Source organism: Danio aesculapii, chromosome 22 (genome assembly GCF_903798145.1).
Source record: "Danio aesculapii chromosome 22, fDanAes4.1, whole genome shotgun sequence".
Taxonomy (NCBI): Eukaryota; Metazoa; Chordata; class Actinopteri; order Cypriniformes; family Danionidae; genus Danio; species Danio aesculapii.
The window spans coordinates 11,375,351-11,399,456 of NC_079456.1; the positions used below are offsets into that span (position 1 = coordinate 11,375,351).

At 36.8% G+C, this 24,106-nt stretch overlaps 2 protein-coding genes across 2 annotated transcripts in view; one reads left to right on the forward strand and one right to left on the reverse strand.

Annotated features, from left to right (window-relative positions):
* The window catches only part of cenpp (centromere protein P), a 73,473-nt gene extending 69,550 nt beyond the window's left edge, over positions 1-3,923 (forward strand). Inside the window, exon 9 of the mRNA XM_056447256.1 lies at positions 483-3,923. Coding sequence (XP_056303231.1) covers positions 483-601 — 119 coding nt within the window. The 3' untranslated portion in view covers positions 602-3,923. The remainder of the gene's footprint in view (positions 1-482) is intronic.
* Positions 629-23,309, reverse strand: ippk (inositol 1,3,4,5,6-pentakisphosphate 2-kinase). The gene is made up of 13 exons (XM_056447252.1): positions 23,113-23,309; positions 20,099-20,158; positions 18,065-18,160; positions 17,677-17,743; positions 15,905-16,026; positions 15,320-15,409; positions 12,144-12,202; positions 10,199-10,271; positions 9,784-10,063; positions 7,335-7,470; positions 6,849-6,951; positions 4,291-4,370; positions 629-4,200 (listed from the first exon to the last, which is right to left on the reverse strand). Exons 1-13 carry the CDS (start codon positions 23,191-23,193, stop codon positions 3,996-3,998), a joined length of 1,452 nt encoding a protein of 483 aa, XP_056303227.1. The 5' UTR covers positions 23,194-23,309; the 3' UTR covers positions 629-3,995.
* Between the last annotated feature and the right edge of the window lie 797 nt (positions 23,310-24,106).

Consider the following 24,106-nt stretch of genomic DNA (forward strand, 5'->3'; position numbering starts at 1 on the left):
TGCTGCAACATTCAGATGGTATGGTCAGAATTAGGCATCAACAACAGGAAAGCATGGATCCAACCTGCCTATCAATAGTTCTGGCTGGTGGTGGTGGTGTAATGTTGTGGGGGATATTTTCTTGGCACAGTTTTGGGCCTATTAGATATTTTCTTGGCACACTTTGCTGACAAATCTGCAGCAACTGTGTGATACGATCATGTCAATATGGACCAAAATCTCTGAGGAATATTTCCAGTACCTTGTTGAATCTATGCCATGAAGGATTAAGGCAGTTCTGAAGGCAAAAAGAGGTCCAACCCGGTACTAGTAAGGTATACCTAATAAAGTGGCCCGTGAGTGTAGTTTTACAGTTGGTACAATTGACTAATAAAACAAATCCAATATATGAAGTATATTAGATATGTAGGTATTTAGCAGCTCCTAATTCTGACTTAAAACATTGGTTAAATTATGTAAAATTTCCTTTTATTTTTTTCTAGCTCTGGAGTTGGACACCAAAAAAGTGATGGAAAACAGCTCTGATTATTTTCAGAGCCTCCTGCAGCTTCTCGGGGTGGAGGCATCAATCGAAGGCTTGATAAGGACTGTGTGTTCGTGACGAGTCATAAATCACAAGTCAGGGAACTTCATATCTAATCATTTTATTTGATATAAACACCTGTACAATCACCCGTTAGGAACTACATCTTGATGCCACCAGTACGCGTTAATCATTTTCACGCACCATATGCCCACACTGTATGGAAATATACATCATTAGACAAGAGCTAGAAAAATAAATAATTTTAAATACAAAATGTCAGACAGCAAAATCCACTTTGTATTTTCTTTTTTGAAATAGTTAAAATTTTAATGTTAGATTTCCATCACAGAAACTGCGAACTTTCGTTCTTTTTCAAAAATCAACGTCCATTCCTATCTACATAGTGATTATAGATCTGTATTTCATTACGATAAGACAACGCCACCACCTCAGACTCGTAGTATCTTGGTTCGAATGGGGAAAGATGTCGTTAAAACAAAAGGCAAATACAGCAATGTCTGGTGTGGAGAAACTGCACTTAATCGGATACATCATCATAACACATCAAAATGGAGCGACATGACAGTACGCAATCGGTTTGACGATAAAAGTGCGTTCGCTCATGATTAAGTAAGGCTTTTTTAATACTTCTCTTGACACCAGTTCACATTAAGACAAAAAGGGGAGTGTGAACGACACAGTTTGGCAAAAGTCAATCCATGTAAAACCCAAATACTATATACTCCCGCTGAAAAACGGCACTGACGACTTTGAGTTAAATAAGCCCACATAGTTTGCGTCACGCTGTAAGAGGTAAACAGGAGCACGAGGATCCCTCACACTACAGTATTTTGTAACAGTAATATTCCCCATGACAGAGAAAGGCGACCACGAGGTGCCATCCGTAGTGTTAAAGCCACACCGTAAAATTAGCGTGAACCGTTGCACTGTGGTTGGATTATTAGGTCCGTCTGCACTGGCATTTCTGGGGGCTAACAATGTACTGCTTCTCCATTTGGAGGAAAAAAAAACTGCTGAGTCATCTTGCTTCTGTATTGTGCTAACAATCATTGGCATGCTGTCCATCTTTGGTCGACTTATGAAATATGTCTGGCTCTGCAAACAATTACGAGCATTAAAACGCAGACATTATAGCTGCAGGGGATGGATTGGGCTGGTTGTTTTATAGTCTGCGCTTTTAAGACTGTTGACACGCAAACATATTAGCGTCGAACACAAAGATAAACAGACACAGCTAATTTATCATTTTACAGGAGGAAAATAGATGTTGGAAATGGACTTTAAAGTAGTCGTTCAGACATAAATGATGACTCAGTTCTTATTTACACACCTTGATGCCAGTGCACTGATGTTTTTTTTAACATTTCCGAACAACCTTTACACAACTTTTGGCATACAACAACAGGTTGAATGTGACGAAAGGCTGTATATAAAGCACCATGAATGTAGTCGATACAGCTTGTGCACTATTATTCAAATTTTTCTGAAGTCATACTACAATTTTGAAAGCAAAAAAAAGATAGTAGTATTGTCACGATACTGCAATTCGGTACCAATCGGTACTGAAATTTTAAAAACGTCCATTTCCTGCTAACCCGCGTTTGATTTTTTATTATGTTCACATGCTCAACAGAAATGACTGTGATTGGCCGTGAAGGTCATCAGTTCATCAAACTCACCACTGTTTACGGAGTCTGACTACAGAGACACTGGATTGTTTTAAAGCCACGAAGTTCAGCTGGTCTTTTTATAAGCTCCGCTGATGAATCGGCTGATCTTCATGGCTTTAAAATGCTCCAGTGTCTTTGTATCTGTAGTTACACTCAGTAAACAGCATTGAGTATGCTGAACTGATGACCTTCAAGGCCAATCACAAGTGTTTTTAAAAAGCTAGTGATTGGTATCGAAATCCAAGCCAATCAAGGTCATTTCTGTTGAGCACACGAACACAATGTCAAATTAGCGCCGTTTAAGAATGCGCTCAAATGTTAGCGGGAAATTAACGTTTTTTTAAAATTTCAGTACCAATTGGTATCGAATTTCAGTATCATACCAGCATCAAGTCCACCTAAAAATGAAAATTTGCTGGTAATTTATTCACCCTCACGTCATCCATTATGCGATGAGTTTATTTTTTTCCGGTAGAACACTAAAGTGTATTTTTTGTAGCTGGAAATGTGGGCTTGGCTAATTCATTAAATGCAAGTCAATCGCTACTGGCACTTTTAGAGTCGAAAAAAACAAACTCATATAAAAAACAAGGTCTTATAAAGCAAAACAGTTGGTCTGCAAAAGAAACAGAACAATATTTACAGTATTATGCGACAGAAAGAACTACAGACTGTCATAAACATGCTCAGAATGGTTAGCAGATTATTCGTTCTTGTTCATTAAACCACAATGTGTCATGAGCAACCGTACTTATTTTATTTTGCCTGTATGTTTTTTAGGACTCTCAAATTTGCTGGTAGTAATTGACTTGCATTTTAAGAATAACCACAAAAAAAATGTATATTAAAGTTATACCAAAGAATCTTCATCGATCCAAGTGCGATTAAACCAACACCAATTTTTCATTTGTGTGTAAACAACCCCTTAAATTCATTTGGACAAAAAAATACAGGGTTGAGCTGTATAACAATTCATTCAAAATAAGTTTGCGGTGACAAGGCAAGTCGATCTTATTCATTACGGTCTGTTGTTTAGTAAGACACTTCAATTTGTAGATGGCGGTAAACGGTTACGCCAGCATGTTACAAAAATACTTTTCATTAGAGCGTTATGTGATTAGACTCTTGAATCTTATAAGTTAAAAAAGCTAATCTTCCGGGTAGTGACAGTATTAGCGCAGCCGCATTCACTAGCATGCAACAGGTCTGTGCTTGTCAGTATAACTCCCGATACTGTAGCTCGCAGTGGGTCAGTGGTTTAAGGAGCTCTTTAGGGACGTTACAAAGCAGTAGTCACACGTAAAAACTCAAGTACTGTTCTGTTTTTGAACTCCAAACTGCTTGTACGGTAACTGCAGACTCGGCCAAGCTGATGCACGGTAAAACGTTCATTAGGGAAAGATCGCTGTAAGCCACTTTTGGCACTTGGAAACCACAGTAGCGCTGCTGCGTGAGTAAAACACCCAACAGCACTGCACAAACACACACATTCACACACACACAACCTCCTCGTCCTCCCTTTTTTACAGCCAATGACTGACTCGATCAGGTATTCTGTGCTTTAAGGAGACCAGCCCCAATGAGAACATCATCCTCGAGAAAGAAAAACATTAGGTCGTCCTGGCAACAACCCCCATCGCTGCTCACTTCATGTTGCAGAACATGTTGGGAGGGGCAACAAACAAACAAACAAACAAACAAACAAACGAAAATAAAAACAACTATATCACTATTATTTCAACTTCTATTCATCTCCAAGCAGCACTTGTGAAGGCATCTCATACAGCATGGAAGAGCAGCGTGCACTCCTGCCTTTCCTTATATAGGCTGGAGGGGGGCGGGGCTTGTGTGCTCCGCAGGTAGTAGTTGACGATTTTGGTGTCCAGCTTGAACTGGTGCGGGATGCCTTCATAGGGTTTGGTGTCCAGGTCCAGGATGGAGACAGAATATGTAAAACGAGGCTTCTCCAGATTCAGCTTGTGTCTGTGAATGTAAAGAAATCACATTAATCTGACTGTAAATGTCAAGGCAGATCAGCCAGGAGCTGATATTAAAGAGTACGAGCTAACTTACTCTTCGTCTTCTTCGCAAGGCGCAAACGTGATCATGACCGAGCAGTCTTTGGCCGTCATTGCAACTCTGTACTGATGAACCTGGAGAGATACACAAGATGTAATGAGAATAATCTATAATGTGTATCTGAGAGGGAATCTCACTGAGGAGCTGTTTTCAGCCAAAAAACAGAAATATGTATCTGCATTTCGCTTGTTCGCTCACATAACGGCTTTTTTGGGGGCTGAAAAACGCATTTTGAACTTTTATTTTTATTTTAAACGTCGCCGTTGTCATGTAAACATCTCAAAAAGAGTTTTTTTACAGTAGCCATGTCTCCATCAACCTATTTTATGCACATTTGACGGGCTAAAAATATATAAAATAAAATCGGTTGATGTAAACGCGAAGATGCGCATAAATTTCGAAAATGCATGCGCTTAACCAAGTAATAGGAAAAGATGTGCATAAACTACAGCTGCAAATTCCGTTTTTGCTGTAGATATTTGGCGCCAGTTAATCAGGAAGTGACGATTTTGTTGTCTTTTACTCATTGGATGAAAATGCATGATGGAAATTGTTCATTAAACCACAATGTGTCATGAGCAACTGTATTTTATATGCAAGTTTTTTTGGATTCTTAAAATTGCTGGTAGTGATCGACTTCGATTTTAAGAATAACCACGAAAAAAGAATTACTTTAAATTTCTACCAATGAATTCAACGAATCTTTATTGATCTGGTGCGATCAAACCAACACCAATTTTTGAAAATGCGCATAACATGTATGCGCATAACGGAGTAGGATAAACTTTTAGTTCGATAAGAAAAGATGTGCATAAACTACCGCCTCAAATTCTGTTTTTACTGTTGGTATTTGGCAGCAGGTGATCAGGAAGTGACGATTTTGTTCTCTCTGACTCATTGGATGGAAACGCTGTTTTATTTGAATGTTTTTATGCTATATTCCAGTTATGTGCATAAATTTAATTAGCATTTTTGGATGGAAACATAGCTAATGGCGTCATGCGAATGCATAGTATGTGTATAGGGAGGTGTAGATTAAAGGCAAGTACAAACAAACGCACTACAATGGCGAAGTATGTGGTTGTGTTTGCTAACACGTCATCAGCCAAGTGTGGATTTACTTCACATTACAGCCAACAGCAGAGATGCAATGATGCATCAAAACGCAAATTCTACATGCACATCAGCATAATGTTACTTCCTTACACGTACCGGTTACTAACAAGGTGGCATTTGTTGATAGTTTCATAGATGTGTAAACGTGGATTGTTTTGAAAATTTTGTCGTGTGAATATGAAACTTAAGGAAAAAACATTTCAGTCTGCTGCTACATTTCTGTCATATAAATGTAGCCTGAGACACAAGCTATGTTTCCATATGATGCCTAAACTACGATGGAAACACTGTTACCGAACAAATTCCATTATGTGCATTAAAAAGGTTGCGATTTTATTATAAGAGATCATGTGATGATAAAAATGTGTATGAATGGACAAACCAGCAGGCTGAGCACATTGTAAAACTTCTCAAATGTTGTTTTGGTCATTCTGAACCGCCTTAACTATTTCAGTATTAATGTTATTATATTATTAATGACCTCCAGAACTGTCAAGAGCGTCTGTGCTCTGCGACTAACGCCTTCAAATGATACCACAAGATCATTATCAATGTGAAATGTGAATGTAAACGCAAGGAAACTACATTTGTTTTCTGCTACATTGCTGTTATATAAACGTAGCCTAAGATACATTAATTAAAAGGACTTTTTAGGTAGTTATAGGAACTAGCCACCAAGCCTATAATTCCTGTTTTGTTACACTCTAAAGTAGGAGCCAATTTAGTTCCTGAAAAGAAGTTTCTCTAACTAAAATAATTCCCAGTTCCTTTGGTGCAAACGAACCAAAAAGTGAGTACGTGTACCAGTATGTGTATCCAGGAACTATAATAACATTTCTCCAGTCTGAAAGCCCCCATTTTGTCCCAGAGTATATTTTAGTATAGTATAAAATGATAATATTGTATTATTTCTATATACGCACTTTAACTAATGAGAATTTAGGATCAATATTCATCATTTGTCAATCAAAAATCATAATGCAAAGCAAAAGTAATGTTTATAAATAACCCTGTATTTGACCCAGTACCAAAAATGACAATTACGAAAAATACTAGTTTATTTGAAAATATTAGTATTACACCATTTCTATTTAACTAATATATCAAAATAACAATACAGATGATGATGATGATTTTTTTTTATTTAATGCCATGTCAGTAACAAAGGCTATTTTCTTGGCAAGAACATTTCACTAATAAATATATAATTAAAAACAACAAGCAAATAAATACATAAATTAAATACGATTTTAAACGTTAATGCATGATGAAAATTTTACAGTTTTCAAAATGACATTACAAGTTTTTTTGTTTTTTGGGGCATTTTTTTTCTTGCGATACTTTTTTTTTTTTGAAATGTGACATTCAAGTTTGGCGTTTTGTATTGCGGAATTTAAACCTAAACTCAACTGCATCACACATGTTCACCGTCTCACCTTCCCAATTGCATATTCCACAGAGCCGTCGTCCTCGTTTAGACAGTTTTTCACTGTGTCCATGAAACTCTCACCGTAAGGCCCATCCATCTGCAGTCGGCTTCTGGAGATACAAACAAGCCTTGATTACATGCTGAAGTGTGTTTAAGCATGTTTATTTTGTAAAAATGAAAGCTTTGCATGCAAATCTCCTATGACCACATCGCACAAAACCACCATGCGGCTGCAATGCCTGCATTCAAATTCACACACAATGAATCTTTTGCGCCATCTAGTGATCACCGTAAGATTCTTTAAAATAAAGTGTACAATAACCAAGAATGAAATGTGATTCTGCTGTACATTTGTAAAAAAATAATAATAATTCAAGTACAGTGAATCCCAACACTGAACAATCTGGCCAATAGAAAGTTTGCTCAGCAAGAGCAAAACCTTCCTCTGATAGATCAGTAACGTAGCAGTCAATATCCCAGATAGCAAGTTCACCTTTCTTTCGGGAACTCCTCTAGATACTGCTCCACGCGCTTGTACAGAGGGTAAATTCCTTCAATGTCCAGGTTATCCAGCATCTGAACTTGGAGGATTTTTGCGAGTACACTGTCCTTAGGGAGACCGTGGTGACCTGCGAACACATGAAAATGAGCTTGATCTTACATAACAGATTTTACGACTACTGTGTCTTATCAGTGCTGCCTGGTGCACACCTTTTTTACACAACTTTTTTATTTGCGGTGTGTGTATGTTGAGCAGTTTCACGCCTACGCATATATTGTGACCCAACAATGAAGTTAATTTTAAACCAATTAGGGCTGGCCACTGACGCAAATTGCACATCTCGATTTTAATTCACTTAAGCTTGCAGTTGGGTTCAAATCCAATGTTGATTTAATTCAACACGATAGCGATTAATATGTTTGTTGATTAATCTACCACAATATTTTAGTGTAAAATGAACAACTAATTGGTTTTCAAGCATCTAAATTGCTTACAAGGCAGTTTTATAAGAATGTGATCAACTTTATTGGCAATTATCAGTCTACTTGCATGTAATGTACCGTTAAATATCAATTTTCCATGCTGAAAAAGATTAATGTCGCTTTTTATGTATCTTCCCATTCAAATAAATCAAGGCTACCATTTGATTTAGAACAGACAAAAAAACAGCTACGCTAAGTTATTCACAGTGATCAGCTAGGGCCGGATGCACCAGCAGTGCGCAAGTTAATACATAGAATAATTGTGACTTAAGGGGACACTATTTTAGTGGGGGAAAATATTTTTGTGTTGCCCCACTGAACTTAGTTTAAACGTAACGCTACGTTCCAACTAAATATTTACTGCAGCTAGTATTACAAACTAATATTTACAAACTAGCTAGTAGTTACTAAGCCCCTAGTGTGGACTGCGTTCCAGTTTAAGAAAAAACTTCCGAACAGCTGGTGCAACCCTACCCAGCTGGTTTGGAAGCTAGTTTTTCTGCTAAAAGGTGTCTTGTTGACACCTGTATATGATCTACTGATTCAGCGATTATATTAAATATATATATTTTTTATTAGGTTTTATTGTATTTTTCAAGACCTAATGTAATTCACATTGATCTAGTGCAGGCATGGGCAAACTTGATCCTCGAGGGCCGGTGTCCCTGCAGAGTTTTGCTCCAACACTAATCAAACACACCTGAACACCCTAATTAGTGTCTTTAAGATCACTAGAAAGCTACAAGCAGGTGTGTTTGATTAGGGTTGGAGCAAAACTATGCAGGGACACCGGCCCTCCAGGATCGAGTTTGCCCATTCCTGATCTAGTGCTATAAATAGCAAGAAAAAGGATGTCACCTTAACAGAGGTGAATACGAAATACATAAAATGGCTTTTATTTTTCAATCTCGCAACAAAAGTGAGCATTAGAAAACTGAGGTGAATTCATTTCAAAGGAAACTAAGAAAAATAGGCTTATTGTAATTTACTGGATAGGAAGCATGCTGTAAATATAGAGATGCTACACATATACATGTAGACTGAAAGATTGATTGTTAGGACTTAATAATTGATAATGGTTCATCAAAATGACAACAGATTAAAATCAAGAAATCAACATATTGGCTGGCATTAACAAAATGTCCTTTCTCATGAGAGAAACATTTTTACTGTTCCTAGAACTATCGTTGGAAGCATTTGCTTTTTGGCATGTTTGGACACCAGGAAATGGGAATGATTTTAGTTCTAGGAACTAGTGATGGTGGAAACAAAACTATTGAACCAATTGCTTTGCAAAATGATTCACTGCTTCAAAGCGTTCAAAACACCACATGCTAGGGACACCTGCTGGTCAAAACCATGTAAATGCAACCAAAATTCTAAATCGGCTTTTTCAAACGTATTGTGAACCTTAAATTAAAAGTATAATCTATAAATGCTAACCGCTAATCATGTAATATCATTAAATATTAAGGGCCTGCAGAATATTTGATCTTTTATTTCTTTCAGAAATTGTCAAGGCTCATAAACTATAATGGGCTCTGCTAAACAGGCCAACAAAAGACTAGCAAGTAAATTAATTTATTTTATTATTTTTTTATTTTTACAAATGTCCCACTAAAAAGTGTGCAAACTTGTACAACTGATCTGAAAACAGGTAAAAAAAACATTAAAACCTGTTCAATAATTTGCCACTGGGGTGTAATCCGAGTGAACCCGCATGATTCATGTGGCTTTTTATGGTATTACACTGATCGCCCTCCAGTGGCAATTCACTGATTTCAAACAGCAATGACGTAGCAAAGTCATGTTTACAGAAATCATGTGACCTTGCCAATTTCATATGCATTTTTGAATGTTTTGAAGCTTCTAGGAAAACAATTTGGGGAGCTAAGGGAAGCAGAGTCTTATCCAGCACAACAGGAACCTAAAGTTACACAAGTGTAAAATGGCCTCACCGTTACGGATCAGGTCTCTTGGGAAGGGACTGGCTTCACAGTGGGGTTTGCTTTCTGAAAGGTGCATCTTCCTGGACTCTCCGGAGCGGTTTGAGTCTCCGCCGCTGAGCAGAGCAGAGCAGATCACCTGAATGAACTCGTTGAGGATGACTTTACCAGGCTGGTGGCCATTATAAAGGCCGTTAGTGTGGGGGAAATAAGGCCGAAGGTGTTGAATGAGATCGTTTAAGTCAGGTTGCTGTTTGGCATCGTCTTTACAGCTAAATATCAACTCTCCACCCTGGAAAAAAAGATGATTGGAGAAAAAAATGATTAATGATTATCATTTTCCACGGAATCAAATACTTTTAAACTATTTTAAGTAACAAAAACAAGTTGGCTCAAGACTGAATTAAACACAGAAGTTTATTTTTACCTTAAAGATTTTTAAGTTGTTTTGTGGTTCCTCTAACAGATTCTTTAATGCAACATACATTCGCTGTTTGCTCCTGGAATATAAGAATAATTGAACATTAGCCACGTTTTAATCACATTTTTTTACCCATCACAAAAATGCCATCCATTCATTTCCTTCCGCTTATCCAGGGCCAGGTCCCAGCGGCAGCAGTCTCAGGAGGTAACCCCAGACCTCCCTTTCTCTGTACAATTTCTCCAGCTCCTCCAGGGGATTCTGAGGCGTTCCCAGGCAAGCAGAGAAACATAGTCTCTCCAACATGTCCAGAGTCTTTCCTGGGATCTCCTGCCAATGAGACAAGCCTGAAACACCTCCCAAGGTAAATGTCCAGGAGGCATACGAATCAGATGACTAAGCTATCTTAGCTGGCTTCTCTCGATGTGTAGGAGCAGCGACTCAGTATTACTCCCGGGTGACAGAGTTCCTCACCCTATCTATAAGGGTATCCCCTGCCACTCTGTGATGGAAACCCATTTTAGTCGCTTGTATCTGAGATCTTGTCCTTTCAGTAGGTGAGAGTAGGAACGTAGATTGACCGTTAAATCAAGAGCTTTGCTTTTGGTTCAGATCCTTTTTACCACAATGGACCGGTACATCGGTCTCATTACTGCTGCCGCTGCACCGATCTGCCTGTCAAACTCACATTCCATCCATCCCTCACTCATGAATCAAACCCTAAGATACTTAAACTCTTCCATCTGGGCTAAGGACTTTCCTCCAATATGGAGGACCATGGAGCACCATGGCCTCAGGCTTGAAGGTGGCGATTCCCATCCCTGCCGCAACACACTCAGCAGCAAACCGTCCCAGTGCATGCTGAACATCAATGTCTGATAAAGCAAACCGAACATCATCTGCAAATAGCAGAGTTAAAATCCTGTGGTCCCCAAACCAGACCCCCTCTGGCACTAGTATGTGCCTAGAAATTCTGTCCATAAAAATTATAAACAGGAACAGTGACAAAGGGCAACCCTACTAAAGTCCAACATTTACCAGGAACAATTCTGACTTATTGCTGGCAATACAAACCAAACTCCTGCTCTGTTCATACTGCGAACGAACAGCCCTTAACAGAGTGCCTCTGATCCCATACTCCTCTCCAGTACCCTGGCATAGTCTTTTCCAGGAAGGCTGAGGAGGGTTGGACACTCTTATGCTTGAAAATGGTGTTCGTTATGGACAAACCAACTAGCACAGAAGTCCAACAACAGAACACCACTCGGATACAGATCAGGGAAGGCCAGTTCTCCAAATCACACCTCTCTAGGTATCACTCCTAGAGTGTCTTACGCCTCCAAAAGCCACCGCACATTTGATTATAACAAAAAAGGCCAACAGTGGCTTCTCCTATGGCATCAAACAGTTGTTTTATTTTTTGGTGACAGATCAATGGGAAGTGAGGATGTTGTCCTCTTTGACTCATTGAAAATAAACTGTGATTTATTCACAAATGCGTGAATATTCCAGTTTATTTGATATTCCAGATTATTTTGCGTGATATTCCAGTTTTCCACATGAATCTAATTGGCTTCTTTTAAAGGAAGCATAGCTATTGATATACAGGTTTGTACATTTTATTTACTTGTAAAAAAAACATTCATAAGACATGTCAGTTTTTTCACAACAGAATTGAACATTTCGTGAGTCTTTCATCACATCTGAACTTATAGATGGTTAAGGTTGGTCTCACGGTAAAGATATGAGTCACAACTGAAAAATGCTGACTCCGGTTTTTCCAAGTAAAAAATTATTTGCTTCAACAAAAGGCCAGTGACGCAACCAATTGCTTGAATATCTCTGCAGTTAGTTAAGCTTGATAAGAATGCAGGCTAAATGTCACGCCATCATCGAAAGATATAAATTCAGCTCGGAGTCTCTGCATTGAGTGACAGAATCAGTGACTCACCCTGAGAAGAGATCTAGAGGGCAATATCGACTCAGTCGCTTCCACTTCCCATTGGCTAACTGTGAAAGATAAAATGGCGTGTTAGGGATCTGTAAACTGTAAAGTATACACAGCCGCTTAAAAAGACGGTTCAGTCAAAAATGTAGTAGGTGGGTTTTTTCCTTCAGTGGCATGTTAAAGATTTTTTGTTGAAACTAAGGACCTTGTTGATGCATAAAATGACAATCAACATTTAACAAACCTGTTCATACCTTTTTAAGATTCTTTCCATACATTTCAAGATCTCATCGCCAGTTTTAAATGGTTACGCCAGCAACACTTGAACTGACACTTACTATATATTCATTGTAAGACAGCACAACTAAACAGTCTTGGTTGTGCTCCGAGTTTGGCGAATAAAAAGGGCAAATTCGCAATCATTCTTTCTGTTTTTGTTAAGTTGGGACACATACATCACTCTTTATTTTGGCCCAAACAAAGAACAAAATAGAAGCTAAAATAAAGCATATCAATGACTCTAAAGAGACTAGCGCTATAATGCAGCAGTTAGTGAGTGAAGAGATGACAACCAATCCAGCAGAATGGCAAAAAGATCCCACTATTTGTCTGTGCAATAATTAAACTCTTTTTTTTTTTTAAAAGGTCAAATCTCTTTGGACAAATACAGATACAGTGCATCCGGAAAGTATTCATAGCGCTTCCCCTTTTCCACTTTTTTATACATGTTACAGCCTTATTCCAAAATGGATTAAATTCATCTATTTCCTCAAAATTCTACACACAATACCCCATAATGACAATGTGAAAAAAGTTTATTAAAAAAAAACCCTGAAAAATCACATGTACATCAGTATTCACAACCTTTGCTCAATACTTTGTTGATGCACCTTTGGCAGCAATTACAGCCTCAAGTCTTTTTGAATATGATGCCACAAACTAGGCACACCTGTCTTTGGGAATTTTTGCTCGAAGCAGTACCTCTCAAGCTTTATCAGGTTGCATGGGAAGCGATGGTGTAGAGCCATTTTCAGATCTCACCAGAGATGTTTCATAGGATTTAGATCTGGGCTCTGGCTGGGCCACTCAAGAACATTCACCGAGTTGTTGTGAAGCCACTCCATTGATATTTTGGCAGTGTGTTTTGGGTCATTGTCTTGCTTGAAGATGAACCGTCACCCCAGTCTGAGGTCAAGAGCACTCTGAAGCAGGTTTTTATTCAGGTTGTCTCTGTACATTGCTGCATTCATCTTTCCCTCTATCCTGACTAGTCTTCCAGTTCCTGCTGCTGAAAAACATCCCCACAGCATGATGCTGCCTCCACCATGCTTCACTGTAGGGATGGTATTAGCCTGGTGATGAGCTGTGCCCGATTTTCTCCAAATGTAACGCCGGGCATTTACTCCAAAGAGTTCAATTTTAGTCTCATCAGACCAGAGAATTAGTTTCTTATGGTCTGAGAGTCCTCCAGATGCCTTTTGGCAAATTCCAGGCAGGGAGTGGCTTCCGTCTGGCCACTTTACCATACAGGCCTGATTGGTGGATTGCTGCACAGATGATTGTCCTTCTGTAAGGTTCTCCTCTCTCCACAGAAGAAAGCTGGAGCTCAGACAGAATGACCATCGGGTTATTGTTCACCTCCCAGACTAAGGCCCCTCTCCCCCGATCACTCAGCTTAGATAGCCGGCCAGCTCTAGGAAGAGTCCTGGTGGTTGCAAACATCTTCCACTTACGGATGCTGGAGGCCACTGGGCTCATTGGAACTTTCAGAGTGGCAGAAATTTTTCTGTAACCTTCCCCAGCCGTGTGCCACGAGATAAAGCTGTCTCGGAGGTCTACAGACAATTCCTTTGTCTTCATGCTTGGTTTGTGCTTTGGCATGCACCGTCAACCCTGGGACCTTATATAGACAGGTGCATGCCTTTTCAAATCATGTCCAATCAACTGTATTTACCACAGGTGAATGCCAATTAAGCTGCTGAAACATTTCAAGAATGATCAGTGGAAACAATGTACCGGAGCTCAATTTAGAGCTTCACGGCAAAGTCTATGAATACTGATGTACATGTGATTTTTCAGGTATTTTTCACACGTATTTACCACTGGTGAATGCCAATTAAGCTGCTGAAACATTTCAAGAATGATCAGTGGAAACAAAATGTACCTGAGCTTAATTTAGGACTTCACTGCAAATGCTGTGAATACTGATGTACTCGTGATTTTTCAGCTTTTTAAATTTTAATAAATTTGCAACAATTTCAAAAACTCTTTTTTCACATTGTCATTATGGGGTATTGTGTGTAGAATTTTGAGGAAATAAATGAATTTAATCCATTTTGGAATAAGGCTGTAACATACAAAAAATGTGGAAAAAGAGACATCTTTTCCTTTATTTGACAGTACACAGACACCTACATGTTTGCACTCTAACCACAGTGTTATCGCAATGGTATTTTACTTTCTCTAAATTGATTTATCCTCTTTTAATACTTTTTAAGACCCCACGGACACCCTGTTAAAATGAATACTTGTGGCTCCCGTCGACAAACAGAGGTCTGAAACTATTGGTCAAAAAAAACTAAAAATGGTTTACAACATCATTACCTTTAACACAGCCTCTGCAAACAATTCTGAGCGTGTTCTCACAATAGTCTGGAACACAAGCTTCCTTTCACATAATGTAATAAATCAAACTAATATACTGTTCGTGCACAGAATGACCATTTAGTTCATAAGACCTCAACGTATTGTAAGAAGCCTCAGGTATTCATTTTGTTTTGACAGCATGTGTTTTTTGACTTTCAACGGGTTTTTAAGCTGCTAGCTTGCATTTTATGGATCACAAAGAACCACAGTTTCAGCAAAAAATCTTCTTTAATGTTCTACTCCCAACATCGTGGATGATCAGCAAATTCTCTCGCTTTAAATCTGATACACTCTCCAAAGTCCTGATTCAGTTGGACACTATGATTTCAGTCTGTGCTGTAACTGAAGTCCCACAGGACTGATTATGTGATAGGGAGCAGTACAAACAGACAGCAGGATGTTTACACTACACTGGACCATCCTCTTTTTGTTAAAGCAGAAGTTTGCTTTAGAAATCGGACTTCACTTCTATAAACGATGCTTTACATTGGCAAAAGCGAGGCCTTTTGTATCGATTCTTACTCTGTACTTGCCTTGTAATGCTGATGCATGCAGAATCTGCAAACTTTCCGTTTGCACTCCTTCGTCATGTGTCTCGAAAAGGGTAGAAATCCACATTTTGGCTGAGAAAAAAGAAAAACCTGGAATTTTATCTCTGCATCTTAAAATTATACAATGATGTTTTGTCAACAAGCTTTCTAGATAGTTACAAACAAGCCTTTCACTTCAGATTCATACCAGTTTGACTAACCATGTGATAAAATTCCACACAGATATATTCAGTGAGTCATTCAGATGCTGTGGTTCGCTTCCCCATAAACTAGATGTTCATAAACTAACGCCTAAAAAAGTACTTCTCATTTTATGAGATTTAAAGTTTCCAGAGCATTTACACTAGAACAGCATAAAGATATAATAAAAAAGCTAAAGCTCATCAACAACTGTCTTCAAGTTAAATAACCAGTCGTGTAAGACTTGTTACACTCAAGTCAACACATTCAAGGCGAGGCTTCTGGCACTTTTGACTAAAGTATAATTGTCTGGAAATATGATTCTTGGAATCATGACAGCAGTTATTTATAAAACCATCCTTTCAGGATGTTGAATGTGGAGTTCACCTTTATCTCAACGCAGATTGGAGGTCTGTGGTCTCTGAGGTGATGAAGGGGCAGTTGGGTGAGGTCGGGAAGGCATAAACCACAGCCACTGAAAGTGTCCATGACCTTATCACAGCGCAGTTCTGCATAAAGGAATGACCACAACACCTTTACGTAACACCAAATCCACGTCAACTAAAATGACCGTATCTCTAGACTGTCTGTGGAAGAATCTCAGGAAAACATGCCAGTCAGAAGGCACAGACCGAAAGCTTTTTTTTTTGCATAAAAGAAATTTAAACCAGTTTATAAATGTCAAAATCAGTAGAATATCAAGTAAAGATCATCCTCCATGAAGACATTTTGTTAATTTTGTTCCGTAACTCAATCAAAACACAACTTTTGATTACTAATGTGCATTGCTAAGAATGGAAATTGGACCATTTTAAGGCAGTTTTCTCAATATTCAGACTCCAGATTTTTTATATCTCAGCCAAATATTGATCTATCCTAACAAACCATACATCAGCGGAAGGCTTATTTAATCAGCCTTGAGATTAAATATAAATCTCAAGCTTTGCTTTTGAAGTTTTTAGTACGTCCAATTAAGCAATCAAAATACAACATTACCATTTTTTCCTATTTACGTTTATGTAGCATTGGTTTTGCAGGAAATTAGTTATGAAAAATCCTGAATATTTGACAAATATTAGGTTAATACTCATGCAACTACCTTCTGTGCCCTAAAAATACTGTCTTAAGCCTTTAAAATGCTACAAATGTTATTCTGTATTTGCTGGAGCGACTGAGATGCTATTTAGACTAGTGCGGTTTTGTTTTAAAATGCATACGTTTTATCATGGTTAGGCCTGCAGTCCATACTACACCGGCATCTGCAACCTGTGAAAATGAAGCGTTTTAAAAACGCTGAGAACTGTTTTAGTTTGGAAATGCTGGTGTTGCATTTCAGCATATACAGACTAAATGCAGTGTAAATCAGTGTTTCTCAACCTGGAGGACCACCAGCATTGCCCATTTTTCATGTCTCCTTAACCAAACACACCTGATTCGGATTATCAGCTCATTAGCAGAGACTGAAAGACCTGTAATGGACGTGACAGAGGAGACATCCAAAACATGCTGTGCTGGTGGTCCTCCAGGAACGTGGTTGAGAAACACTGATTTAAAGTATGCAAATGAAGTAAAAGATTTGTAAAATAACTAAACCATATAATGTTTATACCAGAAACGTCAGCAAAGTACAAAAGGCAGTAAATTACAAAAAACTAAATTAGTGCAATTTCTTCTAATTTTCTGGTTAAAAAAAGTGTTCAATTCTTAATATTAATTATTCAGAGAGTGTGAGAGGACAAAGCCAGTATCAATACTAGCCAAAAACGCAAGACTATATCGTTTTAAATATTTCAGCATCTATTTTTTTTTGACAACACTAGTCTGGTCACAAAAAATAGTTATTTTAAAAACTCGACTAGTGTTATGAAGTGAATTTAGAGTTCAAGTATGTCACACTTGTACTACTGTAATAATAAATCATTTCGCAGACTAATTATAGATTATCGTTATTGCAATAAGTCCATTTCTTTTTTTAATTGGCCAAATGTATATCAATCAATAAAATATCACCCACCACTAGTGTAAAGGCACAAGCTGTAAAGACTCCACTTCTTTTGCAAAGGGAGGCAGGGAACATCATCTCATTTGCATTTAAAAAGACATACATGAAAACTGTGTTTGCTTCCACCTAACTGAATTAAAAATATATAGTCATTTACCAGGTCGTTCTTGTTGGACCTTCAGTGACATCTGTCTTACAAAGTCCAGCGGTAGTCTGACAACCTCCTGCAAACATTCAAGCTATTATTCAAGGAGTCATGGTTTATTTTGAAGGGAAAGTTCATCCAAAAGTCATCATTTAATCCACTTGTTCCAAACTTGTTTGAGAACTTTCAACTGTTGGCGGGGAAAACGACTTGAATAGTATTTTTTTTCCAACATTCTTCAAAATATCTTATTTTATGTTCAACAGTAGAAAGAAATCCATAAATGTTTACAACCACTTGAGTGTGAAGAAATGATGAGGAAATGTTTATTTTTGGGTGAACTATCCCTTTAAAGCAACAAGCATTAATTGCAACATTCACATTAGATACTGTAACTTACTCCGCTGTGAACGTATTTCTCCCCCAGCAAAGGCTTCATGACATATTTGCTATAGTCCATAATGTTGAGGATGTGTCGAAAAGCTTGTTCTGCGGTCTGGTAGGGAAAAGATAGGAAAATGAGCAGACGTTACGCTCTATGATGATGCAAATGCATAAAGACAGAACATTTGAGGCTGATTTGCATCTGTACCTCTGCAGATGCTCTTTGTACCAAAAGAGACAATCGAAATACAGTGAAAGAAAACCCATAAACAATGTAATAGTAAATGTTAGCATTTGTGGAAATTGTTCTCCAAAATCTAATCTTACTAAAACTTTATGAATACTTTACCATCATGGGAAATACCATTAAAGTTTGGGAAGTAACAGTTCAAACATATATTCAATATTGAAGAGTTCAAATTGCTTCTGAATGATGTTCAAGTGCCATCTAAAATTAGCATTTTTCTCAGGCTGCTGTTTGTACGTTCGCTAATTTCCCTTTTATGGCAATTATTAGGATCTTTTAATTAACTTTAAAGTGAAACCACTGAACATAAACATAGCAGGCTGAGTAAAATGCTTGTTATTAAATATAGCGGGCACTAAAAACACAGTGAGAAATTATTTATTATTTAAAGGTCCCATGAAATTAAAATAAAGTTTTTTAAAAAGTTAGTATTGTAAGTTTTTAGCATATTTATCAGCTAGTGTGCACCAAAACAGTGACAAAATTCGTGTTTGAAAATATAAAACTGATATAAATATGTAAAGCTTGTAGTTTGTCACTACAATGGATCAACGGTCACCTCATACTTCAGTTTCTCATCAAATCGTGACCAATCAAATGCTCTCTTGTATGTGACCTGCCCCGCCCCCTTCAAGACGCATCACATTTGATACGCTTGAGCTCTATCACTCATCATCAGATAGCTATTGGCTGTTTTTTAAAAGGGGAGGGGCTACACTATGTCCCAACCACTCTTAATGTTTTCCGGTTGAGATTACATCAAACATTGAATAAAAATGCACATTTTAAAGCACTTTACGGAACACTTTGAGTGTTTTTTTTTAAACGAAAATTTATTTGTATTTGCAGATACAAATGCTCAAATGCTTGGAGACTTAATTGGTTAATTGGCTTAATAGTTCAAACATGAACATTTTCGCATGTTAATCTGGCCTACAACATGCTGAAATTTTGATTGTGAATTCTGTAGCTATTTATAGGGCTTTACTATAAGCTAACACTGCGCATTAAATCTCCAGGAGTTGACATGAGTCAATTTAACTAAACTCCAAAAGTTGATTTAGTTAATGCCTAATAACACATATTAACTGTAATATATCAGGCTTTTTCTCACTGTTCATTTGAATTCATTAGCTAACGCCAAAGTTCCTTTAAGGCAAGTCATCTCGACCATGCTCAGGCATTCTGTCTGAATGGGGAAACATCAAATTCTCCAAAATTTACAATTACAATACATATTTGGAACCACCGATAAAATTAACCAACAAATTAATCATATGTTTAGTTTCTAAACGTACAAATTAAACAAAATCAGCATATTTTCAGCTAATGTGCATATGCACTCAAAAAGAACGAGATCCTGACACCAATATATTTATTAAGTATTCGATGAGATTCCAGCGAGTTTGTTGGCCACCAAACTATCGTAAAAGCACAAGTCTAGTTCGCGCTTTCCTCCCGGAGAAACGTCAGTCTATAACGATCGATAATTGGCTCCTCTACAAGTAAGCGAGGCTTCATTTGCCATATTGAACGTTACACTTTCCCCATTCAAAACTACAAGAGCGACACGTCTAGTGTATTCTATAGTCTTTGCCCACACTTTACTATTGAGACTTTATTGTAAAGTGAACTATTGTACTTTACAAACCTTTGCAATTTAATTCGTTTACTCTGAGCAAAAATATTTTGGATGAAGCAATACACTGTTATTATACCTGTTAAAATAACAGCTCAACATCATGATAAAAAAAGCTTAAGCAATTAATCGCAACAAGAAAATTGTATCAAATATCGTTTTACCTGTCGTGTGTGTGCCGAGTCCTCAGAGGGAACCTTCAACAGGCGGAGAACTCGACAGTGCTGTAATGGGAAATAATGCGTTTATAAAGAGAACTCACACAAACTTTAAGCACTGTACTGTAAATATCCCAGTGAGCAAAAAAGGGAATCCTGAAGCGGTTGGCCTGTGACTGTACTTTGTATTGGCAATAAACAAACTCTTAATCCACTGATCTGTGAACTGAATACACATTACATTTTTCCAAGAAAGCTTTGAGACATAAAACGGTTCCTAAAGGTAAAGGTGACATCATTGCAGTGGTGATAAACGTACAATGGGGCAGACCGTTTTATGGACTGATGCAACCGATGGGCTATTAAACGCAAATGCAGTTTCTAAATGCTCTTGCTCAAGTTTTACAAAACCTACTTCTGCCTTAATGAAACGTCAAACGCAAGAGGATGAAGCTCATGAATGAATGACGCACAATTGAACACAGAATGTGAAGAAAACAAATAGGTGTGTGAGAAAGTGTTTAGAGCGTATCAGCTTCAATGGCTAATTCATGGGAAAAACAGATGAAAATGTAGTTTATAAATAACCCTTTTCTATAAAACATAGATTTAGAACTATAAAAAGAAAGCAACAGCAATTATTAATAAATAAATTAAAAATATAAAACTGTTTAAGATCTACTTTTGATAAATATTCAGCAAAAAAAAAAAAAAAAAGGTTGAAAAAACTAAAAGTTTACAAATGTGAAAATAATAAATATGTAATACAGTTTTATAAAATGTTTTTTCCATGTACATTAGCATGTCTCCTGTTTAATTTAATTTATATTTAAGAAATTCTGACTAAACTTTTTCAGCTCCCCCACTTAACTGCCATTCAACAACATAATGTGTCAAAGTCATTATAACAACAGTTTATATACAAGATAAAATCTTAACAGGAGCATTTAGAAGAGGAACCATTTGATAACTTATTAAAATATATTTAAATGATCATGGGGAATCAAAATAACTGTCATTTTAATTATTATTTATTTAAATACTGACCTTCCAAACCAATGAATTTAACCAAAGTAAGATATTTTTAATCTTTTAAAATATAATGACATTTAGTTTGATCAAAAAGTTTGCCCAAATGTATGTTAATAGGTCTGCCAAAAAAATGTGGTTTCATAAATATATGTTAGCCTGAATTAAATATGGAACATTATTTCACCTATTTTTGGGGACAAATTATATGTTCAGAAATGTTTTTAAAACTTTCTAATTATTATTTTTTTTACAAAAATTAAAATATACAGTATTAAAATATATTAGTTATGGTTATAAATGTGTGATTTTAATTTGATACAGACATCAAAGTGGTGCATTGATCTAAACTAAAGTGTAAAACGAATCTGAATGACCTTTAAAGAAATTCAACCAAAAATCCCCTTAAACCACACAGAAATGTTATTAAACTGTTTTATAAGACGCCTCATTCAGACTGATTTCAACAAGAAGCTCTTATTCCAACAACCTAAATCCAGGCCAGACGAATATCTGCAAAACAGTGTGGGTGCATGAAAGAATGTCACTAAACGACGATGAACAAGCCCTTGCAGGACTGCAGAACTGGTCAAAAAAAAAAATGCATCAAAGCTTCACCAGTTCTCCCCACACCCAGTTTAGCACGATTACATCAACATATTGGTCAATGTCGTCTCGGGCAGCTTCCTGTGATTGGATACACACTCTTGTGTTGTAATATACAAATCCAGCCAGTTTATGACTCCAAATGTTTGTTCCGGCAGCTTATTTATCATTCGAGGGTAAAATGAAACTGGAAAAATCTGACAAAGGTTAAGCCGTTCCTGCCTTACAGGAAAATATCCTTGATCTTAACTAAACAATCCTTGAAATATAGTGAAAAAAGTCAACTAAATCCAAAATTAACGCATGATTTTTTAAAAATTATTTACATAAACTTGTTACAAGTTTATTTAGGTTTACAAGACACCATTTTTAAGAACAAATATTTTTAAGGTGGCCAGAATATTACTTTCTAAGTGTTTTATTTTTAAAACTATCATTATCATCACTTTCTAAACTAAAAAAACTGCTGTTTTTTTACTGCTGGTGTTGCCTTTAGCATTCTCAAACATCAATATGTGCAACTTTATAAAATTAAAAGTAAAAAGCTTTTATTTTTCAAATGATACAATAGATTTTATTTTAAATTTCTGTTTTGACCATTTAGGTAAACTTTTTGCTTATTAAACCAACTTCAGGCCAACGTTTTTTAATCCTAACGCAACATTATGATGCTAAAAACTTATATTACAAGAAGTTTTGTCATCTCTATTTGTGCTTACTCGCAAAGCACAACATTAAAATACAAAAGGTTTATCATCTCCCATATTGTTTTATCTCATAATCAATTTCCCAACGCATCAATCTGGTGTAAAACCGGTCTAGATCCTCTTATCTTATTAGTTACCATACCCTAGTATCTTTCGCCCACTATTAGGTGACTGTTAAAGATTTCCTATCTAAACTTTGAATACGAAATAGGGAGGATATTAAGTGCAATTATCTTATCGCTAATATCCCCATTAGACCCATGTTGGATGCATAAACCCAGTCACACAAACTACAAGTTCACAACTCACCATTCATTCAACTGGCCTTGAAAATGACCTCGGCATTATACATCCTACAACATATAATGACTTTAAGAAACTTTAGATCCCATAAAGTGGGTGTGCCATTGCTAAAACACATGTGACACACGTAGTATTCTTCTTTTTATGAATCTTAGTTTAGCCTGCTAGGCGGCTAACAGCTTTAAAGCCCTGACAACACCTTTTTAAGACAAAGAAAGAGTTGATTTCTGCGTGATGATGATGGAAAACTGTCAAACTTCAAGTCTAAGTCCTTTCCTTGTAGTTTGACTGGATTTCTCGTTGACTGAATCTAATTTGATTGAGTTTATTTGAAATCATGGCCAAGCTAAAAGCTAGTAACTATTGAACACTCACCCGCAAATGAGACACGACAATGCTCTTGTTGCCCTCCCCGTGATATTTCCAGTCGTTTTCGTCCATTTTATCCAGTTCCATAACCCAGAAAAGGCGTAAGCGGATCGGGTTTGGGCGCAGATTTGATGGTCTGGGCGAGATGATCAGGGTCAGGCGCAAAACTTCTGGAGGATCCGCGTCTGACACACCGACGGGTGTAGCACTACTACCGCTTTCTGACAGACACGCCTCCTTTGCGTTCTCATTGGTCAGACGCAGGGGCTGCGGATTTTGATTGGCCAGAAGTGTTTGTCGTTATTAAATGGGGTCATTGATTGGATCGTAGAAGTGGCAATCAAATGATCACCCTCTTCCGAATGCAGTTTAGATTTTAGCTATATAAAAATGATGTCATAAACACATGATGTTGTTGTTTTTCGTCCCTTATTACGTATTCTTGCACATTATTTCACGTTTTTACGTTTCCTACGTTATATATATATATATATATATATATATATATACATACATACATATATATACATACATATATACATACATATATATACATGTACATATATATATATATATACATATACATATATACATATACATATATACATATATATATATATATATATATATATATATATATATATATATGCACACACACACACATATATATATATATGTATATATATATATATATATATATATATATACACATACATATACACACATATATATATATAGAGAGATATGTATATATACATACACAAATATTTATTTTATATATATAGAGATAGAGAGAGCACTAACTGAGTATTAGATTTATGTCTTTGTTTCATATATCTATATAAAAATTATATATTACTATTATTATATTATTAATATTATAACTATTAACTTATTAGCTGCTTTCTAATTTGCAGATATATTTATACATGCATGACATCAAATGCTGATGCAAATGTAGGGCAACTATGAAGTTTGATGACTTTGTGAAAAAAAATTT

Bases quoted from the DNA above. Each gene is read 5' to 3' on its own strand.
- ippk (XM_056447252.1), bottom strand. From the start codon at position 23,193: ATGGAACTGGATAAAATGGACGAAAACGACTGGAAATATCACGGGGAG. The intron at 10,272-12,143 runs GTGAGTCACTGA...CTTATATTCCAG, and splicing joins CCTCTAGATCTCTTCTCAGG to GAGCAAACAGCGAATGTATG. The intron at 4,201-4,290 runs GTAAGTTAGCTC...TTACATTCACAG, and splicing joins CCTTGCGAAGAAGACGAAGA to ACACAAGCTGAATCTGGAGA.